Source organism: Chinchilla lanigera, unplaced genomic scaffold (genome assembly GCF_000276665.1).
Source record: "Chinchilla lanigera isolate Chin_1 unplaced genomic scaffold, ChiLan1.0 scaffold00125, whole genome shotgun sequence".
Lineage (NCBI taxonomy): Eukaryota > Metazoa > Chordata > Mammalia > Rodentia > Chinchillidae > Chinchilla > Chinchilla lanigera.
In genome coordinates, this window is record NW_004955526.1 from 4238114 (window position 1) to 4253728 (window position 15615).

Here is a 15615-nt window from a genome sequence, read left to right on the forward strand (position 1 = left end):
GATTTTAAATACTAGTGTTTAAACATATGTTTCTAATATGATACAGGGTATGTGGAATTTACAGCCAACTTCACACTTAACCAAAGATAATAACAGACTATTAAGAGTTGGCAATAAATTGTTAGCACATTCTGCAATCAAGGCCCCGAGCTAAATAATCAATCAAATTATCTTATTTAATCCTCCCAGTGCAGTCATCCCTCAGTAGCTGCCAAGCACTGTTTGCAGGATTCCCTACTGATACCCAACCCCCTGCATAAATTGGAGTCACATATCCAGATAACCTATGCATTTCCTCCTGGATACTTTAAATCACCTCTAGATTACTTATATTACCTAGTACAATGTAAATGCTATATAAATTATTTTGCTGTGTTGGTTTTTAGAATGATGACCAAAAAAATAAAACGTACATCAGGTGTGTCCAACCTGCAGTTGTAATAGAGCCTCAAACTTTTAACATTTTTATGTGACTTTTACTGATTTGTTTATGATTCAGTTGTGCAATGCTTCAGCACAGACTGCTGTACACCACCAGGAAGGGCTGCAGAGGGGGGCTTGGTGCAGGGCTGACTCTACCTGCAAGCCCATCACACACAGTGAGGCTGAAACCCACTTGTCTCAGACACTACATGCACTTATACAACACGGCAAGTAAAACCCGGGATTACCAATGATAGTATTTCAACCCACCCCCATGAGTGTGTGCCTTTGAAGACCAGTGTTTGTTGCTATTTAGTGGAAATGTGACTTTCTTCATTTAATTATTAAACTTGGGCTTGTATAATTTCATAAAATAATTTCCTAAGTTAAAAGATAAAAAAGGGAAATTTAGTTACATGTTCAGTCTAGACTTATTTTGTTAAAATATTTTTGAACTGAGGTTAATTCAATCTGCAGATATGAAACCCTCACTTATAAAGGGCCAACTATAATCTTAAATATTTGGCCTATTAATTCTCCTTTACTGATTAAGAAACTGAGACATAGGCAAGTTAGATCACAAGATCCAAGATCACTGATCTAAAAATGACAGAAATTGGATTTGAATCCCAAGAACCTGGCTTCTGTAGGTTCTGAGAGAGTGTAAGCTAGCGTACCCGCAGGGAGTAAAGAGGGTAACTGTAGGAAATGACAAATGAAAACACTGATCCTCACTGATCTATCACATCTTTGCAGGACACAGGGTGGGAATGGCATGATTGATCTGACTGCATCCTTGGGGCTGGAGGGAAGTGAGCTGGGTAGGCAGCCAAGAGTGAGACAAGAGTTAGGAGGCTGCCACACTGGTCCCGCAGAGACACATGTGCAGCTTTGACTATGCTTGTAGCCAGGTGAGATGCTAGAATCCAAAGGGAATGGCAGCCGCACAGAATGAGGTCCAGCCCCCCACAAGGTTTCCTTCCCCCTTGGCCACTATGATCCAACCAGACGGGAGAAAGGAACCAGATGGATCCCTGGGCACTGGCATTTTCCCCAATATATGAGAAGGAAAGATATCACTCAAGTTCATCAGCTGGGATAAAAGAGGTTTGGAATTCAAATAACCAAGAGAAAGAAATAGAAAGTTCATGGAAGGAAATGCAACATGAGCTGATACCCTGGCCCAAAGGACACAGGTGCTGCACTCTCTTTGGTATTCAAAAGTAGGGATAAAGAAGCTCAGGGCTCTGTCCAGATTTTCAAAGAGCAGTTCTCCACCTATTGATGAGCTATAAAATCAGTTAGGATGTGAGACAAGCATTTTTTCCTGAATGAAATATAATAAAAAAATTATACAGTATCACTAATAAGTATTATTTAAGAAAATTTGGTCTCAATATTACAAAGACCTGGTGAAGTGGATGGAAGTGAACTCCATCCAAACCCACTGTTAGGGAAGAGTAAGGCAGCCCCTAAAAGATCATAGGGATCAAAAGAGATTAAAGAAAAGAAAGAAGAAAAGGCCAGCTCCCTACCCCAGTGGAGCTGGAGAGACAAAAGGATGACAGCTCTGAATTTCCTGGGGAAGGAAGTTAGAGGCTGATCCAAGAATGTGCCCCTCCCCAGCCCTTTTGCAGGAGATGTCATCTCAGAAGGGGCTGGCTCAGTAAATCAGAAAAATACACTCCTAAAGGGCCTGAGTGGTTTGAAAAGGCGCCACCTCCAGAGTGCATAATATAATACAGAAAATCAGTTCCCAACTTCAAACTGGATGCAAAAGTTGGCCCAAAGATGTTTTATACACTCTATTGCAAGGAAAGGTGAATTCTACAAATAAAAATAAATCCAAAGGCATGCTTGAACAATCTATGATGAATATATGTTAATGTCACATGGTTAAGAATTCTTCCAAATTAAAAATAAAAAAGTCCAGCTGGACCCTGCTGGGAGATGTTCTTTCATCTCACAGTTACAAGGTGCAGGGATTTTTGCAAATGAAAGTGCATGTGGTGAACAGAACTTCAGCGATCCAATTTCAGAAATCATTTCCCTCTTCATATAATTGACTCCAGAAGGTTCAGAATCTGCCATTTTATAAATGTGACATTCTCTGATTGAGCCTATTGGCACTTTTTTTGCCTATTGTAAAGACAGTTCTATTTTGACAACCACACATGGGCCAATTACTTAAATGGGCAAAGGGCTATTCCCTTTAGGATAAATATAAACCATTAGCAATTTATTTTTTTTAAAATGTGATTTGCCTTTAAGAAGTCTTATGCAGCTGGGTTTGGGAGAAAATACAAATGGAAAACTCAGCTCCTTCCCAGAATCTGTTTCCCTGTAAAATTTTACACCACATCAAAACATCTCATATTGGCTCTGATTCTTCTTCCTCCCAAACTACCATTGTCAGAAATTCTATAGGAAAGAACACGAAATATTGAAAAAGATTTGTTTCTATCTGCAAAATCCTTGCAATCTAATATTTTTCACTGTTACTTCCTGAAAAGCAGGTGTACAGATAGCATTGTCTTTAGTTATAACAGCTATTTTCTCAACCATAAATTTCCCCCAATGACAGACTCAAAGACAGCTTATGTGCTTACCTGGCATCACATCGATTTTTGAAGCAGCATTGTGGTGGCTATACAATGCCTGCATTTATTCTTTAGAATATTTCTATTGATGAATTATTAATTTTCATTTTATGAGTTTTATTGTATTAAAAAACTAGCACATAACAGGAAAAATATTAAAAAGTAAAGTATGGAATATTAAATATTTATTGAGTATTTATAAAAAAAGCATCAAAATTTTCAACATCAACTGTTGTTTTTCACAAAATCTAAAAAATAACAACAGAAATAAATTTCTATATGAACTACCCTGAAAATACCGATAAAACTCTACAACAAAAATAACCTTTACTTCAATTATTACATCTAAGGCAGACGCCATCCATGACAACAGCACATTACATACACATATGGCTTACCCCAATAGCATGTGTGTTTTGCTGTCCTGTCTTTTTGTAGGACACTCTTAACATCCCACTGGTCTTGCTGTTTTGTGAGGAGGTTCTCATTATATTATACAATGTGTAGTCAATAAGAATTTAAAACATCAATAAAATAAAGTATTAAATTCTTAATCTGCATTGCACATTTAGAATAAACATCAACATTTTCACATTAGCTATGTACTTGCTTATGAAACCCAAAAGATAACATCAGAAATATATTCCTCTAGGAACCACAAGGGAAATACCAAGAGAACTCTACAACAAAAATAATCTTTGTTTCAACTGTAACACCCACCGCAGTCTTCATATGTGACAACTGTATGTTCCGTACACATCTTGCTTACACTGACAACACATGTTCTTAGTTTTCCTTTCCTGTGTGGCAGGCCATTCTTGTCACCTCTGCTATCTTCCTCATTTGTCAGGAGTTTTGTTATATATTATACAATGTGCACTTAGCAGGAAAATAAGATATCGGTAAAATATCAAAGATGTAACAAATGCTTAGAATGGACATCAACATTCTCACATCAGTTGTTTACTTGCTTACAAAACCTAAAAGATAACATCAGAGATAAAAACCTATGTGAATTACAATGTAAATACAAGCAAAAGTCTACCACAGAAATAATCTTTCTTCAATTGTTACACCTGAGGCAGTCTTCACACATCAAAACTACATGTTCCATCTGCAAGTACCACTTACACTGACAGCATGTATGTTTGCTCTCCTGTCATTTTTTGTAGGGCACAGTTGACATCTTTTTTGTTTTCCTGTTGTTGCAGTAGGTCTTTGTGATGCTGCCCCTTGCCTGTTCACTTGTCAGATCACCAGTGTGCACCAGAATGTTTTTTGGCATAGTTCCCTGGACAGAAACATTTTGTCTTCCTCTGTGATCAATGATCTCTTATGAGTTCCAGTGCAAATCCTCTAAGAAAGTTTCTCTATGGTATTTTGCACTTGTTATTTTCTTTGTAAACTGTCAAACTATTTACGCCACACGTGTTTAGGATTGAATAAAACACACTGGCCAACGCTTTTGTTTCAAGGGACAACATAGCACCAGGATAACTCATCAACACATCTATTCTGCCTTTGGGTTTCTTGTGAGAAGTTACCACCACAGGCTTCAGCTTTGTGGAGGCCTTAGTACAGTTAGAAACAAAAGAGCTGAGTCACCCCTTTCCTTCATTCAACTTAGTGATTATCCACTCTTCCATACCCTCAAAACAGAGAAGTTGTGTGATCCATCTCCCTTCTCTCCATCCAACCATGCACACTCCACCATCCTAGTGATTACTCAGGCTCAAACTTAGGAAGTCACGCAGAGTGCTGACATCAGTAAAGAGAGACAGTGCACCATTTCGGTCCAACCAACTGTAACAGTTTCTCTGTCAATTTTCCGTCATGGTGCAATGTTTACATTAACAGTACCAGTTTTTCTTTTCCATATCCCAGGCCAATGTTATATCTTTCTGAAATCCAAAGACGTACTATACAATTCTCTGTTTTGAAATTGCAATATTTCTTTGGGAATTTCTGCTTTGTCCTTGCATAAAGTTTCTACACTGGTCAACTTGTGCTCTGGTAGCAAATGTAACATCAATCAGAAACTAGTAAACCAATTGTTGAATATCATATTCCAATTAGTTTGGGAGATGGGAACAGAAGTGTGTTCACAAAATCATTCTGTCTCTTGTGATAGGAATGAAGATCTGCTGGCTGAGTTCCAAGATAAATCTCTAAATTGAAAGTATATCTTTGCAACTACCAGGGCATATATTTTTATACCATAATTTGAAAGCTTTTTTGGCCGTACTACCTAAAACTACATTAACCACTAAATGCTGCAGGATGTTCATCAATAGTCATGTATGCAGATGGTGTATAAATTGCTTGACAATTGAAATAAAACTCTCAAACAATGAGAGGAGCGCTGCTAGAATGCCCGTTCTTTTTCTTTCCTGGCAGGTGGTTTTGTCAGCAAACCTCAGGCAATGTTTAAGGAAACCAAATCTCAGTGTCATTGTTATTCTACAAAGCTCAAGCCCACACCCACAAGTCTTTTACATTCCAAAGCTTTCAGTTCAGCTAGTGAGGTGTCATCATAAATCCATTTTTAAGTCTGGAAATCACTGCACCCATAACATTTTACTTGTATTGAAACATTTATATATTTGACAACATCTTGTAGGATTTTGTCTGTTACCAACAATTTCTAACATTGCACAGCAGTGCTGGCATTCTGTCCAATAAGTGTGTTTCCCGGCCCCCCAAGAGCCTCACTCTATTTTTGGACCTAATTCTAACACTAGATCAGCCCATTTGGTTGCAAGACCATTTGACTAGTCAAACAGGTACTAATATTGCTACTTGCTTCATCATCTGAATCAGGGAGCTCTTCACTTCCTGTGTCTGTATCAGTCAATTCTTCGACTCCATTTCACTGTTACAGGAACTTGAACCACCTGACATTCACTTTGGACTGTGTACTCACCTTGCCATTGGTTGTACGTGAGTAAATAAAAAGGTTTCTTCCCTTATCCCCCAGGCACAGCTGCTGAGACACACAGCTGGCTACTGTCATGCTAAAGTACAAATTTACAGAAGGAATGTATGATATGTGTATATTTAACCCACTCTAACGCCCCAAAGTTAGCTCCTCTGAAAATGCCATACTTATCTAGCTACAGTCTATAAGATGTTTTAAAAATCTACAAAAAATCAGTTAGCTACAAAACCTGGAAAATTTACCAAAACAGTTATCAAATAATCATCTCTCAACAAACAGCCAACAAAATTAATTTTAAAATCTGACAAATTTTGGCAGTATAGCTACTTACCTCTTATCTGGTCACAGCAAAAATCTCATTCAACTCAAAAAACATGTCTGTTATCCCCAGCTACTCAGGAGGTTGATGTAAAAGGATCACAAGCTCATGTCTGAGGATAGCCTGGACAACTTAGCAAAATTCTATCTCGAAAGTACAATGGCTAGGGATGCAGCTCTGTAGCACAATGCTTCCCTTGCATGCCACAAGGCCCTGAGTTCAATCCTCAGAATGGCAAAATTAAAAAGAAGGAGAAAGAAGAGGAAGAAGAAGAAGAAAGAGGAGGAGGAGGAGGAGGAAAGAAGTAGCTCAAGACAAAAGAACAGACACAAAAATGCCAAACAGGAAAGGGAAAGTACTGTTTATAGATGAGGGCAGCACTTTCAACATCAAAAAACTTGATTTCTTCCCTATCCAAATCCAGGAAAATTCCCACACAGGGAAAACTAGGGCTTGCAGGAAGTCATTCTGGGAGAGATGGCCAGAGATGGATTGCCCCTGCCTTCATGCCAAAGATCCAGACACTGTCCTCAGAGAACAAATCAATGTTCCTCCTTTTTGTTGACTGACTTCTTGCAGACACCCCAAGTTTACTCCCTCCCTCCTACTTCAGGTTCCAAGCAGTGCAGCCTGAGAAGAGGCAAGGGAAGCCCAGGAGACACGCCCAGGTTGTGACTCTCCTGAGACCGTCTCCCAAGTTGTGGCAGATCTTCCTGTACCAGACGCTCTTTAGATCACTGGACAGCATAGAGAGGGAGGTCACAGAGGTGATATCCAGACTCCTGTTTTCCCAGGACTTTAGTCCCTCAGTGCTCTGGTGCAAAGTCTGTTTCAGAGACATGTCATGCTGCAGGAGGAGAAATGTGAGGGCTCCTACCTGCCATTCTTCCATGACAGGTTGCTCTACTTCCCCTCAATACAGCAGGCACATCACTGTGTAATCTTTATATCATCCAATTTTCAATGCAATTAAAGCAGAAAATGTGTGAACATGCAAGATAAATGACCCTGGAGAAAACTAGGTGAACTGGACAGGTCAGCTGTGCTTGCCAACTTTCAGCTTTGGCTCAAGGGTCACTTGTTAGCAGTAAATCAAGCTACATGACCCTTTATTAGTCTGGATGTAATTGGAAATCCTCTGTATGCAGTCTGCTCTTCAATAATCAAGATGTCTAAATCCAATACAAAATTTAAATGATAAAATATTTCTATGGTATATGTACAGATGACACTAAATAGCCAGAAAATCATTAATGGAATCATCTGAGATAAAAATTGTCAGAAACTCTCCCAAATTCAGGTGATCACAAAAAATAAATAGGACAGTGGAAACTGTCTTTTCAAACAAGGCACCTTTTTTGAAGACCTCCAGGTGAGGCGTTGTCTGCTAAGCTAAAGCTTCTTGTGGGAGCTGAGCCCGCACTGATCTTTAACAGGCTGGAAGTGGAAATTTACTGTCTGCTCCAATCAGTATTCCTTTACAGGTCACCTGCAATTCAAGAAAAAGGAAAAGGAGGAGGGGAGAAGAGGGGAAGGAAGTAGGGGATGGCAGGGGAAGGGAAAAGGGAAGAGGGAGGAGAGGAAAAACAGGAAGAGGAGGAAGAGGGAGGAAAAAAAAGCTCCATGTCTAAATCCAGTTATAAGAATTAAGCCAGTCCTAGTGCAGTTGTCACACAGAGTGACTAAAGGATCCTCAGAATTTCAAAGGAAATTATCACATATGAATGAAATTAGAAAAATCTGCTACAAAATTAATGAAATGCCCATGACAGAACAACTTTTAGGGACAAATTTTTTACTTTGTCCTTAAAGTTTATGTGAATATCCTTTAAAGCACTCTTAGAAATCTAATCAAGGCTTGAATGAATGTAAATCAAACAGAATCGTTGACATCAACTGCTCTAAAGTAATCATGCCTGAACACAAATCAGAAAGATGTTCTTGACAATGAAGAAGCCCAACCACTCTCAAAACTCAGAATTCCTGATGCTTCTAGACTTGAGCTACTCCAAGGGACTGGGTCTGACGTACAGCCTCTTTCGGGGCCTCCTGTGTGTTTTCTACCTTTGAGTGACTTTGACTTGCTAGGTGTGTCTGATTGGACCAAAGACATCGTATAAGGTTGAGCACTGCCTGTGAGATAATATGAACTGAGAACTCTTCCAAAAATGACGAATTGCATAACAAGCAGCAGAGCTTCTTACCAAGATTCAAATGTTACATACTGCGTGTAGCTCCAGTAAAGGACTTAGAGATAGAAAGAGAAGTGCAGCAAAATTGTCATACGCAGAGGAAGAAACAGTGGACGCTGCTGAGGCCTGCCTGACAAACGCGCCAATAGCTCTGAGTTGTACGCCAGAGCACATTCACTCATCTCTGTCCATCAAGAGCTTTCCCTGTTCCCGGCTTCAACTGGACTCTAGAAACACAACCGCATAATAACAGGATATCTGCTCTCAATGGAAGCCTTCCAGGTCCTGAAAGACACTGAAAACTAAGCCTAGCCAAGGAACACCAAAGATAATCTGCTTCTTTAAATCCCATTATTCTTTTCAAAAACACTACTTTTTAATGTAAATGAAGTCAGTGCCCAAAATCTACAAGAACTTTTCTAGCCCACTTTGAGATTTGACTAGCAATTTTGCAAAAAAAAAAAAAAAAAAAAAATGCTACATATATCAGTCACTTTTCTATTGCTGGAACAAAATACTTGACAAGTTAAAGGATAAAAAAGTTTATTTAGCTGGGTTTCAGAGTTTTCAATCCATGGCTGGCTGGCTCCAGGGCAGAAACACCACGAAAGAAGAACATGGCCTGGGAAAGCCCATGTTGTTCAGGAAGCAAAGCACTTGGGAACAGCCAGAGGGAAAGGGGCCGGGAGCTGAACAGAGATCTCAAGGTCATGCCCCCGTGACCTGCACAGACACATCCAGAAATGTACTTTACGTCTCTTCTCTCTCAAGCCAAGTAAATTGATGAGCAAAATTAACTGTCACACTACATTTGTATCAAGTTGGTTCATTTGGTTTCAACTATGATCCCAAATGATCAGAAACAACCTAATTAAGTAGCAATAATGAAAAGATTCTGTTAATTATACTACAACTATGAAAAGTAGAAATTTAGTAGTAATATAATATTTAATTAAAAGCTGAAAGTATATAAGAAATTTTATATTCAAAAAAGAATGGTTTAAAACTGCACACATTTGTTATTATTTTTTATTCTCTTTAATGATTTGATCAATCTTGCATTCTTACATCTGGTAATCTGAGCAACTTCGTTGAAGATGACAATATGCAATATAACAACCACTACTAATTGTAAAAGCCTCACCACCACAGACATCAAAGGTTCTAGTTTAATTCCCAGTTCCCACCCCTGCCCTGGGGTTAGATCTTCATGTTTACCATTTCTGGAATGTGTGGTTGTAAACTAGGTGTAAACACCCTGCCGTTCCTGGACTCCCAAAACGTATTGTTCTTCCCCTAAATGCTCTACCCCTCCCGGATTCTCGGAATGTACTGTTCCTGCCATTAAAAAAAAAAAAGAGTCCCCTCATTGTTACAGATGTGACATGTGTTTGCCAAAAAGGATGCGGTTTTAGGGTATAAAAGCTACTCTCGTCCCTGGATGGGCACTGGTCTGATCCTTCCCTGCGTGGAGGCTCTCAGTCAGTCCCTGGCCAGGAATAAAGGCTCATCCTAAATTCCAATTGGCGGTCCGTGAGTCTTGGTGTTTGTCGGTCGGTACCATTTGGTTCGTTTCTGGTTGCGAGTCCAGAACACTAATTCCTATCATTTTGTTTTGAAACCCTGTAACATTTTTATTGTTTTTGTGCCCTTTTATTTTTGTGTATGTTGTTATTTTGACATTGTGTTTTATTCTCTTTAAAATTAAAAAAAAAAAAAACTACATGCATATTGTAGTTGAAAACGTAAAAATATATGTACTTACTACACGGTGGCACACACCAGTAGTCCTAGTTACTTGGAAAGCTAAGGCAGGAGGATGACTTGAGCCCAGAAATTCACAACCAGTCCACCTGACACAGTGAAACACCATCAGGTGTGATAGTGCATACCTGTAATCCCAGGATTCTGGGAAGCTGAGGCAGGAGGATCACAAACCTGGGCAACATAGCAGTTTTGTGAGATCCTGTCTCAAAATAAAAATAAAAAAAGGGTTGGGGGTATATTTCAGTGTGAAAGCCCTGGATTCAATCCCCAGTACCACAAGCAAAAAACACTGACCCATTCTTTTTCTAAAATCCAAATAACAGTCACTGGAAAAACAACATGTACCAAAGAGAAAGAAATGAGACCATGGATATAACCCGGACAGAAAGGACAACGTACTCAAACTAGGAGATTTTCTGCTGAGATTTTAAAGGTCTGACCTCTGCACCTCCATCTCTCCTGGCCTCAGCTCCCCTCTGAGGTGACCGTGCCCAGGTTCAGAGAGTGCCTGAGACGCCATCTCCACACACAATCTGGGTCGTAGACTCCATGTGAAAGGCTGTGTGACTCTAATCAGGCATGCTTGATCAGGTATACTTTTCTATGCATGATGACATCATTAAAGCACACTGAAAATTGCACCGTATGACTCAAAATTTGAGATATTGAACAGCGCTCCTCTATGTATACAGACCACATTTCCATTACCCATTCCTCCGTTGGTGGGTACTGGGCTGGTTCATCTTGACTGATAATATGTTTGGCTGGAGAGATGCTGCCAGAGAAGTAAGTAAAGCCCCCTTCTGGGTGTGTCGGGGTGAGTCCTGGGCTGTGACCATATCTGGTCCCTGATCCTTCCTCTCACTTCCTTCCTGCTGCCTCTGTGTCTTGGCTACCATGGGGTGCTATGGTTCAGATCTAAAATGGCATCATCATGTGTTTGGAAGGTGACTGGGTTCTGGGGGAGTTATAGCTGACTTACTGTGAGGAGGTGGGGCCTGGTGTGAAGAAGCAGGTCCCTGGGGTCATGGCCTAGAAGGGTGCACTTCCCTCCCTAGAGCCTCCCTTCACTCTCTACTTCCCGGCCACCATGACTTGAGCATCTTTTCTCAAAGATAGGCCCTTTCCCAGGCCTCTTCTGCCCTGGAGCCAGCCAGCTACGGACCAAAGTTCTAACAAGGTGAGACAAAATAAACTCCTTCTCCTTAAAGTTGTGGGTGCTGGGTATTTTGTCCCAGTGATAAGGAAAGTGACTAAGACATGAGGTTAGTGGCTTTTCTACCCTTCTGCCATGATGTTTCTTCCTCAGCACCCACTGAGGAAGTTGTGAGCCAAATAAACTTTTTCCCCTTCAAATTGTGCCCGTCATGTATTTTGGTCACTGACAAAAGCAGTTTTGAGAAGTTGTTTAAGACAGATACTCACACTGTTTCTGTACCTTAGCTACTGTGAATATTGCTAGAGTGACTATAGGAGTCCACATACCTCTGTATCATACTGGTTTCTTTCCCTTTCGATACAGACCCAGAAGTAGGATTTGTATATCATAAGGTAGTTGCATTTTTAATCTTTTGAGAAGACTCCGTGTTGTTTTCCAAAGTGACTATACAAACTTACATACCCCAAACAGTGTGCAAGGGTATCCCCTCCCCACACACACACTTACTCACCAATATTTGCTCTATTGTTCATTGATAATCCATGTTTACTGGGGGCTGGGGATTTAGCTCAGCAGCAAAAGCGCCTGCCTGGCAAGTGCAAGGTCGTGAGTTCAGTTGCCGGTACCAGAGAAAAACCAAAAAAAAAAAAAAAAAATCCATGTTTACTGGTGCAAGATGATATTCTTTATTCCCTTACACATGGGTAAGAAACCTAAAAAAAAATTTTTGTTTATTAGAATTATATTTCTCTACATTCATAGTATTAGAAACTAAAAGAAATTTTTAAAGATTTATTAAACTCATTTAAAATAACAGAATCACTATAAATTAACATAAACAACTGACAGTTTTTATTTAAAAAAACATTTTCTAAGACAATAAGCAATTAGTGAAAAGGGTGATGATTTTTTGCATGCTTGCAAATCACTATAATTCCTGCTTAATAAAACATGGCTGGATTTGCCCATCTGCTTGTTCTATGCTTGATAAGTCGTTTTGATTGAAGTCTGTGAAGAAAAATTGGCTCCCACATATATTTTGTTGGAAAGAAAAAGAGGACACATAGATACCTTAAAAGGCTCTTATGGGCCCTCGGGACTTTCTAACACTAAATCAAGGACCACTGTTATGCAGTGGATCCTATGATTCTAAGTGACAACAGCAAACCTTGGCTCCAAAAATTCCAGCAATGCACTCAAGCCGTCATTTGCAAGGTTTCTTCCGCCATTACACAATCGGGTGATGTGTTAAAATACAGAGCCCTTTTCTTCCTTTTTCACCATAGTGGTTGGCTTCATCTCACTTTTTCTGTTTAACTTACTTAGCTGCAGTAATGATGCCACATCAGCTTGTTCTCCTGTACTGTGTAACACCGTACAGGCCCTCAGCACTTGTTTGACACCAATGAAAAGCATTACTTCTGATTGAACTCTGACATTTGTTAGGTAGCACTGACTGTGGCTTGAACATACACTGATGTGTTATTACTGAGACTTTGTTTGCCAAGAGAAATAGTTCCTTTCCAGAAACACTTTTAATTCCTAACTTCCTCATTACCACAGTAATGCTGACTTCAAGAAGAAATGTCATTTTTAAAAAATTTTCAAGGACTGGAAATATTTGGAACAACTTCTCTGTGATATCTTAATACCTTCATGACAACATATCAAAAATTTGCATGAAGATCTTTTTTACTCTTAGATTAATTTTTAATTACTATTAGTGCTTCCATGAGTAAAGATTAAATCACAAATTAAGCCTGTTTCCATAGTTTCCTGATTAAAAAATAAATTGACTTTCACACATGCTAGTCAGATAAGGTGCAGCCACTGGGGAAGAGAAGGGGGAAATCAGCCTGACGAGGAATCTAAGATGTGAACAAAAGTATGATCCATTTGCTCAAAATTCAGTTTGATATTTTCAACAGGCAGCAGCTCTAGTGAGGCAGTTTTCATCCGTGAGTGTGGGTAACCAAGGTTTGCACCCGTCGCTTCTCTGAGTTGGTGCCCTTGCCTCCTCTCTGCTGCCCACTTACACATTAAAGTGGATCCTGCTGGTGATCTGAAAGAAGACAGAGGCACTTTAATCACAAATGCCAGCAAAGCATGCTGACGGCATTCCTTGCTCTCCTCTTCAGACGGAGGTGTCTTTGGCAAATCTGGTAAGCTTCACAAAGAGAATATTTTTGGCAATGAGAAAGTGTAGAATGTTGTACTTTTACATTTATAGGAGTAGGTGGACTACAAAAAGTCAAAGGTGATTAGACTTCACACACAGTGGATAATCTGTAGTCCCTGTTGCAGTCCTACTATTCCTGAACTTCATTCCTTATCTTTCATTTCTCTGTATTGTTTTGGTCAAACGTACTGGGGATAAAAGCCTGCGATGTCAGTATGACTTATGTACAAGTATGTCACATGTGTTGATTTCCTTCTGCAATATTATCTGTGAAAAAACCTAGCTCTAACCTGAATCCCAGTACCAATGACAATGACCTTAGGCCAATTTCAAGGAAACAAGTAGTGCTTAGCTTTGCAAAGAAGGCTGCTTTGTCTCTGGTAAGTCCTAGACCCTGAGCAAAGCTCCCCCACTGCTGGGTTCAGTGTGAGCCCGAATGAGTGAGTGTCCAGTGTGTAAGAGTCACATGGGCGGCCCTGCCCCATGGAGTTGTTTATCCTGGTGGTTTGTAGAGCAAAACATAAATTTTATCAGATTGTCCATATATTCATTCTTCGGGTTTAGAGCTACTGAAATATGTTTGTGTAGATGAGGAAGTCTGAGTCTAGATGAATTTCCCTTCAACCTAATTATCTGATCTCCAATGTACTACCCTAAGCACTTTGCAATCAGCTAGCACCCCACCCATTTGGAAATGGTTGAATATGTCCCCCAGGCGTTCACATGCTGAAACTGAATCTCCACTGTCATTTACTGTTGGAAGTAAGCCCCCAAACTCAATTTGTCAGTGCAGATAGTAAAGAATTCTGACATTAAGAAATCTAGACAAGGCAAGCTTTTACTTTTGCAAAAAGGTGCAGGCACACCCCAGCAACGAGGTATCAGGTCCACAGGGAGGCTGTAGCAGGCTTATTTTACCCTAAGGCATGAGAAGCAGCTGACCTTTTTTCCCATTGGCTGGACTGAATATTCATAATCTGTCACAATTGGCTAGTTTAAGTGGCACGAAGGGTTGCTGGGCCAAGGGTGGAGAAGGGTAGGGAGGCAGTGAGGGTATAGGGCATTAAAACTCTTTGGCTGCTGATAAGTTCTTTGGCTGTTACCTGTGTTCCTTGAATCTAAACTGAATAAACATTTTTGAAACTCTGTGCACAAGACAAAGCAGGGGTATCCTAGAATGAACTAGAGTTTAAGACAGAGACATTCTCTTGTTCATATTTTTGATAGAAAAGACTTTGTTTCTTACAGTACTGAGAGGGTTGAAATTTGACCCAACTGTGGTGTTTGGAACATAATTAGGATGAGGTTCTTCCCCCATGATTGAATATTGGTTGGCTTTATAAGAACAAGACACTGGACAGACAGACACACGCACACTCCCTCTTACTTACCATATGACATCCATGCTCCCTTGGGACTCTGTCAGACAGGAGTCAGTGCCCAAATGCAGCCCCTGACCTTGTACCTTCAGAATTATGAGCCATACTAATATAGGAATTCAAGGTATATCAGACTACTGGGGACCCCTGCAGTGGACCTCAGTCTCCTGCAAAGTATTATGGCGCATAGTGAAAAGAAAGAGCAAGAGACAAAATGGTGATGTAATGGGGATCTGGGATGGCCAGTTATTCTCGGAGAACAAAAGGCCACAAGGCAGCCAGAACCTCCATGTTTCTTGATCACATTCACAGTGAGGAAAATGGTGAGCGGATTACAGCTGGATGTGCTAGATAAGTGGCTGGGCAGGCAAGGTTTGTGAAAGAAGGAACAAAGCATTCTTACAAAAGGAACAGAACAGCCAGATTCAGGTTGTGCTTAAAGAGTAGCCTGTTTTTTAATCAATTCTGAGAAGGAATTTTCTCTGGAGTCACACAGGCCTCAGCAGAGACGTTTCCTCGTATCTTAGCCGCAGCCTTATGGCCTGCTTATCTGGGCTTGGCTAGGTGTTGGTGCGGCACGGTGCTATCCCAACACACCAAGCACTTGCTCCCATAGAGACTCACACACAGCCTTGGCCAGGCTCACTATTCAAACCAAA

General features: G+C 40.2%; 1 protein-coding gene across 1 annotated transcript; it reads right to left on the reverse strand.

The window, feature by feature from the left end:
• Window positions 1-3994: 3994 nt before the first annotated feature.
• Rfpl4b (ret finger protein-like 4B) lies at window positions 3995-14982 on the reverse strand. Its single transcript, XM_013507355.1, is given in 7 exon segments — window positions 3995-4003; window positions 5947-6037; window positions 6640-6804; window positions 7000-7192; window positions 7227-7340; window positions 13435-13565; window positions 14969-14982. Coding segments are annotated over 7 exon segments (717 nt in total).
• Between the last annotated feature and the right edge of the window lie 633 nt (window positions 14983-15615).